The sequence below is a fragment of the Dendrobates tinctorius genome, unplaced genomic scaffold, assembly GCF_039654945.1.
Source record: "Dendrobates tinctorius isolate UK_male_01 unplaced genomic scaffold, ASM3965494v1 ptg000011l, whole genome shotgun sequence".
Taxonomy (NCBI): domain Eukaryota; kingdom Metazoa; phylum Chordata; class Amphibia; order Anura; family Dendrobatidae; genus Dendrobates; species Dendrobates tinctorius.
In genome coordinates, this window is record NW_027361679.1 from 48,974,085 (window position 1) to 48,984,157 (window position 10,073).

Sequence of the window (10,073 nt, forward strand, 5' to 3'; positions counted from 1 at the left end):
TGACAAACGGACTGCACTGCTACTGCGCATGTCCACAAATTCTCAGCCAAGGACTCTAACCTTTCTGCTCAAATCTGTCCAGCAACAAGAACCTGCAAACCACAATCACCGCAGCCAATCACTTGTCTCGTTTCATAACCCACTAACCAATCAGGCGCGACCCATTTCTTTTATCCAATCACATATCCGGACCATTTGGGCGGTCTTTTCAAACTGCTAATGACAGGGAGGCGGTAGGCAGGGATTTAAAAGCCAGTGACGTAGGAACTGTTTCGTGTATAACTCCGCCGAACTATTTACTCTGTTTATCGCTTTCGGACCCGCGCCTTTCGTTCTATAACCTATTCTTCTTCATGTTCCATTCACACTGGTGAGAATTATAGTGAAATAACCGGAGAGAGGATATAAGCCCCCCCCGTAGAGCTGCTAGGGACTATTTTACTCTCCGGCCGTGTTCTTTGTGTTCGTTTTTGTAGGAAATTCCTCCGCTAGTGACGTCTGAGGCTCCAGGGCGTTGAAGGACCAGAAAACAATAACAAGGCAAAGAGAGACGAGCTAGAGCCCGGAGGAGTGATGGCAGCGGTGTGTGGGCGTGGGGGCTGCTGACCTGCTCCGTCCAGGATGGCCATGTCCCCACTGTGAGGTGACGGGAAGCCCTGCTCCGTGTGTGCCATCTGTGCAGGTGAGCGACCACCCTCACCTGTCCTGTATGGAGGGGACTGATGGCTGCACGGCAGGGGGCGATTTACGGCTCCTCTGCTGGGAACTGGCCTCTAAGACTTATGCCCCCCCCCCCCCCCATGGTCACTGTCCCTATAGGAGGGGGGCAGTCAGTGTGGCTCCATGGAGAGATGATCTAGTCTCCCTCTGTGCTACAGTATTTGTTGTGTACTGGAATGCCTGTGTGGGGAGGGGGATGCGGACGCTCTCTGGATGGACGGATGGGGGGGGATGCGGACGCTCTCTGGATGGACGGATGGGGGGGATGCGGACGCTCTCTGGATGGACGGATGGGGGGGATGCGGACGCTCTCTGGATGGACGGATGGGGGGGATGCGGACGCTCTCTGGATGGACGGATGGGGGGGATGCGGACGCTCTCTGGATGGACGGATGGGGGGGATGCGGACGCTCTCTGGATGGACGGATGGGGGGGATGCGGACGCTCTCTGGATGGACGGATGGGGGGGATGCGGACGCTCTCTGGATGGACGGATGGGGGGGATGCGGACGCTCTCTGGATGGACGGATGGGGGGGATGCGGACGCTCTCTGGATGGACGGATGGGGGGGATGCGGACGCTCTCTGGATGGACGGATGGGGGGGATGCGGACGCTCTCTGGATGGACGGATGGGGGGGATGCGGACGCTCTCTGGATGGACGGATGGGGGGGATGCGGACGCTCTCTGGATGGACGGATGGGGGGATGCGGACGCTCTCTGGATGGACGGATGGGGGGATGCGGACGCTCTCTGGATGGACGGAAGGGGGGATGCGGACGCTCTCTGGATGGACGGAAGGGGGGATGCGGACGCTCTCTGGATGGACGGAAGGGGGGATGCGGACGCTCTCTGGACGGAAGGGGGGATGCGGACGCTCTCTGGACGGAAGGGGGGATGCGGACGCTCTCTGGACGGATGGGGGGGATGCGGACGCTCTCTGGACGGATGGGGGGGATGCGGACGCTCTCTGGACGGATGGGGGGGATGCGGACGCTCTCTGGACGGATGGGGGGGATGCGGACGCTCTCTGGACGGATGGGGGGGATGCGGACGCTCTCTGGACGGATGGGGGGGATGCGGACGCTCTCTGGACGGATGGGGGGGATGCGGACGCTCTCTGGACGGATGGGGGGGATGCGGACGCTCTCTGGACGGATGGGGGGGATGCGGACGCTCTCTGGACGGATGGGGGGGATGCGGACGCTCTCTGGACGGATGGGGGGGATGCGGACGCTCTCTGGACGGATGGGGGGGATGCGGACGCTCTCTGGATGGACGGATGGGGGGGATGCGGACGCTCTACAGGTGATGTTCGGCCTGGAATTGGCTTCATAAGACTCGATCTCTAGATACTCAAAAGGAATCCACCCAAGATCAGTATTATGTCCTGTATTGTGTGGATGTGACAAGTGATCTGTGGCTGGCCCCTCCCCCTCTGTTGCCTTGGCCCTGCCCCCCAGCAGCTGATTGTTAGGCTCAGAGTTGTTTACTTGGGTGTTTTTTTTTTTTTCTCTCTTAGATCCAAGATGAAGGATTTGGCAGCCATGGATCACATCAGCAACGAGGCCTTCAAGCTCCTAAAGCAGCTCAATGTCCATCTGGAGCAAGAAACCAAGTACCAGCCCCGGGAGAAGGGCCTGATCCTGCTAGAGTCCACCGCAGAGGTGAGCAGAGGAGGGCTGCTTATTAGTGTCTAGGTGGAGTCCAGCAGCATAAACTCTGCACATATGTAATAACTGGCCAGCACGGTCTGTTTTTTTCCCTTCTGAACGTCGTCATACCAGTGACTTTTATGTAGTTTCCTAAGACTGTCCGACTGTACAGGATAATTGATAATTCAGTCCTATTGGCACCGGAGTAAAGGGGGTTTTACACTAAGCGATATCGCTAGCAATATCGCTAAAACGTCACCGGTTTTGTGACGTTATAGTGATATTGCTAGCGATATCGCTATGTGTGATACTTACCAACGACCGGCTCTCCCGCTGTCCATCGCTGATCGTGGGAGAATGTCCGGCTCCATTTCTCGTCGTCTGCTTCCTGCTGGGCTTCCTGCTGTGTGAGACGAGCGACGCGTGGAGCCGGGCGGGAGGACGCCAGGATCGCTGTGTGTGAAAGGTGAGTATCGTGCGCTGCGTCGCTGCTGCATCGCTGTGAGGTCTTTCTGTGTGACAGCTCACTAGCGATCATTTTAGCGATGCACCAGCGATCCTGACCGGGTCGGATCGCTGGTGCATCGCTAAATGTAAAAGGGCCTTTAAGGATACTGTATTGGTAATAACTTAGCGAAGGTGACCCTTGTCTACGGCACTGCTGAGCACCCTAGAAGTAATATATTCCTAATCTGAATGTCACGGTATTCCAGCAGGTCATAGATAATCTGATCTACCATTTCATGCCAAACAATGACACTATAGGCACTGATGTTTTTCACAGGAATAGTACAACTTTTCAGACCAAAATCAGTGTCTGTGTATATAAAATATATATTTGGGATTCCCCTAATAAGTAGCTACCATTTCTGACGTGTAATTCTGTGTATTTTCCAGAACGACAATACAATCTGTCCAAAATCCAGAAATGAAAAAGTCGAAGATTTATGGAGTCTTACAAACTTCTTTGGCTTGAGCACGGAGACCTTTGTCTTGGCTGTGAACATCTTGGATCGATTTTTGGCCATTATGAAGGTAAAGCCAGAATGAGAATAGATTGGAAGAAGCTTTCGTACTACTTGGATATGGTATGCTCTTCACCTCCAGGAAATTACAATTACATAATAGATTTTTTTTTTTTTTCTGTGTTAAGGTGAAGCCCAAGCACCTCTCTTGTATTGGCGTTTGCTGCTTCCAGTTGGCAGCACGAGTCGTGGAAGAAGACTGCAACGTCCCGTCCGTCCATGACGTGATCCGCATCAGCCAATGTAAATGCACTGTGTCCGACATTAAACGGATGGAAAAGATCATTTCAGAAAAACTGCACTTTGAATTCAAAGCAACCACTGCCTTAACCTTCTTGCATTTATATCACACAATCGTTCTCTGCCATTCCTCTGAGAGGTGAGTGGGCCATCTCCTTTATGTTACATGGCCAAGAATCTATTGCCATAATGTAATGTCGATCACAAGGGGAAAGTAAATATTTCAGAGAAGCCTTCCTCCACTTACAGATTGGATTGAATATTTAGCTCTTGTTTCCATGAATTAGGCATGTCATATAATGGGGGTTTCTGCTCTGCAGGAAAGAAGTATTGAGCCTTGAGAAACTGGAAGCACAGCTGAAAGCTTGTAACTGCCGGCTCGTTTTTTCCAAAGCAAAAGTAAGCAGTGTGTGGTGTGGTGGTTTTTTTTTTTTTTTTTTTTTTTTTTTTTTTTTTTTTTCTCCTCATTCCTGAGACTTCCATGATTTACATTCCTGCTTGTCTTCTTTCTCCAGCCCTCAGTGTTAGCCCTGTGCCTTCTTACACTCGAAGTGGAAACGTTGAAGTCTCTAGAACTATTTGAGATAGCGCTACGTGTACAAAAACATTCAAAGGTAATTAAACCGGGATCTTATCCCAAGGATAGCATGGGTGTTATGTGACAGTGATCTCTGATATTGAGTGATATGTTACATGTAGTTATAAAGCCGCTCCAGTCACAAACCTAGATACGGTTAAGGAGCTGCTTTCTTTGGAACATTGTCCTGAAATTATTGGGTAGTCATACATTGCCATGCTCTGCTTCTAAGCAGGGCTGTGGAGTTGGAGTCGTGGAGTCGGTGCTCATTTTGGTGGAGTTGGTATAAAATGGACCGACTCCTAAAATATATAATAAATTGGGTACAGTAATTCAATGCAGGATGTGATGAATATTTTTTCATAGGAGTTTGGGAAAGTTATGAAATGTGCTATAAATGGCTGTTACATTCCTGATCTAAGGCTACATTCACACACAGCGTTTTTCCTGTGTTTTTTGAGGATACGTATTTCAGCTGCAAAAGCTGATCATCTTTTTAAAAAACTGCATCACCGGAAAGGTTTTTGAGCTCATAGATAATGTTTTCAATAGCAAAAGCAGATTAGAAATCTGCTCCATCTATCCATTTATCCATATCTGTCTATCCATATTGTATCTGTACCAAAAAGAATGAAAACCGGGTAGTACACCAATATATATTCTGTTCTATCTAAATATCTTGATTATTGGATCATAAAAATGATTAAATGTCTGAGGTTCACATTGTACTACAATAAATTTTTCACTTAAATATAAGCAATATATGTGGGAGTCGGAGTCTGAGTCGGTGTAAGGGAAATTGAGGAGTCGGAGTCGCAGGTTTGGCTTACCGACTCCACAGCCCTGCTTCTAAGGATTCTGTTACAAGGTTTTTGCTATCCCATTTGAGAGCAGCATGATTTAAGGGAAGAGACCCTGATTCCAGTGATATATCATTTACTGGGCTGCTTTCTGCAACTTTTATAAAATCCTGTTAGCACTACAGCCTTGCAGTGCTGGGGTCCTGGATTCAAATCCCATCAAGGACAACATTCTGCAAGGAGTTTGTATGTTCTCCCTGTGTTTGCGTGGGTTTCCACCGGGTACTCCAGTTTCCTCTCATTCCAAAGACATACGTACTGATGGGGAATTTAGATTGTGAGCCCCATTGGGGACAGTGGCAATAATGTCTGTAAAGCGCTGTGAAATTGATTGCACTATATAAATGAGTGAAATAAGTATTTTCTGCTGCAGATCTAGCAGTTCTTTAATGCTGGGCTCTATATAGCTGGCAGCTTTCTGCCTATGCGCAGTGTACTACTAGAACTGCCCACCAATGATGGGTTTATACGGAGTTCATGAATATGGAGGACAACATGGCAGGAAGTTTACTAGCCCTCTAGTGATAATCTCCTGCTGCTTTTCTAAAAAGTACAGTATGTGACCCAGCACTGGAATCGGGGTCTCTGCCCCTACATCATTGCTGCTCTTGCATTGAATGGAAAAACCTGGTCACAAATTCCGTTTCATACAAGCAGAGGGGTACAGATTATGGGGGCACGTCTTTTATAGGGCTTAATACAGTTTATGTAGAAAGTTAGTTCAACTCAAACTTTATCTCTTACAATTTGTGTGATGAGCATAATTTTAACGATCTAGTAAAAAAATACCTTTTCCTCCTAGGTTAATGACAAAGAAATGCTTTACTGGCGGGAGCTGGTATCAAAATGTCTAGCAGATTATTCTTCTCCAGAATGCTGCAAACCTGACCACAAGAAGCTAGTATGGATTGTCTCAAGACGTACCGCACAGAACCTGCACAATAGTTACTACAGTGTCCCGGAGCTGCCAACTATCCCCGAGTATGACTGCATGAATGAGAGCGAGAGGTATGGGCTGGCAAACATTCAGATTACTCAAAAATGCTTTCATGTAGAGAAGTATGGCTGCCATCAATGTGGCATCTGCTTTTTCCTATCATCTTAAACTGCTGATCTGTATCAGAGCAGTTATAGTCTGGCAGGGTTGTCTTTCAAGGAGGCAAAATGTTGCTGTAACTGTTAAAACTGAGAAATAGATGATGAGAATGGTCGAAACCAATGTCTGACCATAAGGCCATGTTCCCATTTGCAAATAAACGCTGCTTTTCTCCTCTGGTGCAGAGAAGGCAATAGCAATCTGCTTGGATTATCAGCTATTGTGTTTTTTTTGTTTTTTTTTTCTGCAGAAGTACTGGGATTTGGCACTTAAAGAAAAACTCATCAGTATTTTCCCACCTAATCTGACAGCAGCAACATCTAGAGATCCTGATACCAGCAATGTGTCACTTACTGGGCTGCTTGCTGTAGTTTTGATCATTAATCTCATTTACCTGCTGTCCTCAAGTGATATCCTGTTGATAACTGTCACTAGAGAACTAGTGTAAACTTGCTGCTATATAGCCCATCAGTATTCATGACCTTTATAAAACCCCTTCCCCACAACTAATTGACAGCTCTCTGCCTATAGCTCTCTGCCTATGCATAGTGTACAATCAGTGCTATGGATGGGATTATAAAGAGCTCAGCATTCAGAGAACTGCTAGATCAGCAGGTAAAACAATGATCTTTATCAAAACTACCCCAAGCAGGCCCAGTAAGTGACACATTACTGGAATTGGGGTCTCTGCCCCTACATCATGCTGCTTTCAGATTACATAGACCAAAACTTGGTGACAGAGTCCATTTAAAAAACATACCTGTCAGGCTTCCTGTAGAAACCTTAGGAGGGAAAATTGTAAACAGTTCAATGGCTTCTTCAAAAGCATGGACATGTTTTCATGACATTACAAAGTGGTGCAATTGTCTGGGTCCCCTCTGGGGGGAAAAAAAAGACCTTAGAAACTCGTGTGAAACCTTGAAATGTTCACTAGAGGAAGTGAAGTGCTAACCCCTTCAGAACACTGGCTTACATTGTAGCTGACGTCTGAACCTCTGAGAAGATTATAGAAAACACACTTTAGTATCTGTAAGAAACTTATGTTTTTGAGCCATAGTTTCTGACCAACTGTCCACATTAAGTGCCAAATGGCCAGATCGGCATAGTCTGCACATGCGGCCAGACGGGGCACCCGACTGCTTGTACTGCCATCAGATTGAGGGGTTTGAAGATGCCTTTCATTCCTAGCCATCTGTAATCTAACATGAGATATTGTGGGGGGGAGTGCTAAACAGTATAAATGGTGAGGGAAACCCTGGAAAATAATTGGCTTTTCTACCCTTTTAGTGAGGATTCGTGTGAAGATATGAGCAGCGGGGAAGACAGTCTGAGCAGCTCTCCTCCAAGTGACCTTGAGGCGTCTTTCTTTTTTGACGATTACAAGCCAAAACTGAAGTGCCGTAGTCGTCACCTCTACCCTTTGTAGCAAAGGATAACCGTTTATATGCATGTAATGTCACAGTACTGCGGATGTGGATGATACCTGAGATTAGTGTTTATTTGCTTACTCATGATTATTAATTCTAAAATGCCAGCAAAATATTTTTATTATAGCAGTTTGTTACCCCTAATCCTCCTATTTTCAGTCTGTTTTTTCTCTGTTTTTGAGAATCATTTTCCATTTAGAGGCCTGATCCAGAACAGTTTGGCCTTCTCCCTCTTAGTTCTTACTGCAGTGGTTGCAATGTGTTTTTCTCCTCCTTGTTAATACGCTCTGGCCGTTCTGTTTCCTTCTACATTCCACAGATCGTGTGGCCACACTTGCTCTATTACACTTTATACTTGGTAGCTATTGTTAAAGGCACTCTATTAGTTTTCTTTACTACTCAGAAGTTGATAAGTGATTTTATCAAAATCCCCAGAGACTTTACTGGAATAGTTGCTAAGTAGTGATGTGCGAGTATACTCGTTACTCTAGATTTCCCGAGCATGCTCTGGTGGCCTCCGAGTATTTTGGCGTGCTCAGAGATTTAGGCTGTGTGCAGACGCTGCGGTTCCGGCCGCTGCGGGGTGTACAGTACCATGATTCCCTATGGGAATCAAAAACCGCAATGCAAACGGTGCGGAATTATCCGCGGTTTTCAATCCGCAGAAAGAATTGACATGTCAATTCTTTCTGCAGATTCTGCTGCGGTTTGCCATCTCCTCCATTGAGGAGATGCAAAACCGCAGGTATTTTGACCTGCGGTTTCACCTGCGGATTTTACAAAATCCGCGCGGATGAATCCTCAGCGTGTGCACACAGCCTTATTTTTCGTCACCTCAGCTGCATGATTTGCGGCTGCTAGACAGCTTGAATACATGTGAGGAATGCCTGTTTGTTAGGGAATCCCCACATGTATTCAGCCTGTCTTCAAGACGCAAATCATGCAGCTGAGATGATGAAAACTAAATCTCCGAGCACACTAAACTACTCGGAGATCACCCGAGCATGGTTGGGGAGACCCGAGCAACGATTCTACTCGCCCGTCATTATTACTAAGATAATGCAGGGCAAGGTTGTTCCAAGAGAACCTGTTAGGACATTATTGCACACCTGGCCATCGTGGGCCCCGAAAGCTGTAGGATACCGGGCAACAGCGTTGTAGCCTGCAAAACTTGGGCCAAGATGAGTAATGGCTGAAAATTAAAGCATGTCAATATTAAAATGGAGACTTCACTTTTTTAATTTTTTTCATACACAAAACTTTTGGCACTTTGTTGTATGTGCACATGACCCCTTTTAGTCAAGTATTTATTTTCTCCAGACGTGTTTTGGCCTGAAAGACACTGTGCACATACTCTTAGAGTACCGATCTCCAGTTGGGGGGCTTCCTCCATCCTATTATGGATAGTCCTTTTTTTTTTTTTTTTTTTTTTTTTTTTAAAGCTTCATTTAATCATCTAGTTCATGCTTTTCCTTGTGACACTAATGCTAGTTTACTCTTACAGATTATTATTGTGCCGTTTATTCCATGACTTTACACATGAAGCATAAGTTTTTAGTTTGGCAAAGCCCTCTGTTTTGCAATTTTAAAGAATCTATCAAAGCAAAGTTATTCTAAACATGGAAATTCTCCTTTTTTCTTGCATAAAATACAATAGTAAACAAAGACTTTAATATTGTTTAATAGCTAGAATTGCCCAATGATGATTTGCTGTCTCGTTGCCAAACTAACAGGTGCCTCTTTTCGGGAGTGATATTATTTTTAACAACTCTTCCTATTTCGTTTAAAAAGAAAAAAGTTAAAGTAATTTGTGATCTGTATATCTGGTTAAAAATGTGAATAGTGGATACGTTCAATCTCTACATGTATGGTCATGTAGGTGTGTGAAGGTACAAATGTGAATGGTGCTGTTGCTGTATGTTGAAATCTATCGTGCAAAAAACAAATGTACAGAAACGTGTAAATAAAAAAAAAATGTACATAAAAAATGTAAAAATCTAAAACGCACAGAAAAAATGTTATTTTTGTACATGTATGAAGCATTTTGTTAAATGGCATGTAGATATTTAACTTATTCCATATATTGTTAGACTGTCCTGTTTTTGATTTTTCTTTTTTAACAGCAGTCTAACTAATAAAAAAAAAAAAAAAAATTTTACACTTGTCCGTTTCTAATTTACTCAGTTTAAAAGAATAAAATGAGGTGGGGGGAGGGATAACAAGAAAAATAGAAATGTAAAGTGCAATGTAGTTAAAGGGGTTGTCCACTGTATCTTTATTCCAACAATGGACATAATGGGGGGGGGGGGGGGGGGGGATGTCTGGTGCCCAGGCCCCTCTTTTATGTGCTAAATTGAAGACTTGCTAGATGCATGCCCTTATTGTACCAGAGCAGCCACTGCAAGGAAAACAAGCCCCAGCCAATTACATTTGTTTAGTTGTCTGCCACAGCTGTAGTCAGACTGTTTTTCTGT

At 45.5% G+C, this 10,073-nt stretch overlaps 1 protein-coding gene across 1 annotated transcript; it reads left to right on the forward strand.

Moving 5' to 3' along the window:
- The first annotated feature begins 214 nt into the window (after positions 1-214).
- On the forward strand, positions 215-9,757 carry CCNG2 (cyclin G2). The gene is made up of 9 exons (XM_073542058.1): positions 215-370; positions 477-682; positions 2,242-2,386; positions 3,272-3,409; positions 3,528-3,778; positions 3,960-4,038; positions 4,155-4,253; positions 5,879-6,084; positions 7,460-9,757. The coding sequence occupies exons 3-9, from the start codon at positions 2,249-2,251 to the stop codon at positions 7,596-7,598; spliced, it is 1,050 nt and encodes a 349-aa protein (XP_073398159.1). The 5' UTR covers positions 215-370; positions 477-682; positions 2,242-2,248; the 3' UTR covers positions 7,599-9,757.
- The last annotated feature ends 316 nt before the right edge of the window (positions 9,758-10,073 follow it).

What these genes read in the sequence shown, in the direction of transcription:
- CCNG2 (XM_073542058.1), top strand. Translation starts at nt 2,249, where the DNA reads ATGAAGGATTTGGCAGCCATGGATCACATCAGCAACGAGGCCTTCAAG. An exon ending in TGCTAGAGTCCACCGCAGAG is followed by an intron (nt 2,387 to 3,271) that starts GTGAGCAGAGGA and finishes TGTATTTTCCAG; the next exon opens with AACGACAATACAATCTGTCC. An exon ending in CTCTGCCATTCCTCTGAGAG is followed by an intron (nt 3,779 to 3,959) that starts GTGAGTGGGCCA and finishes TCTGCTCTGCAG; the next exon opens with GAAAGAAGTATTGAGCCTTG.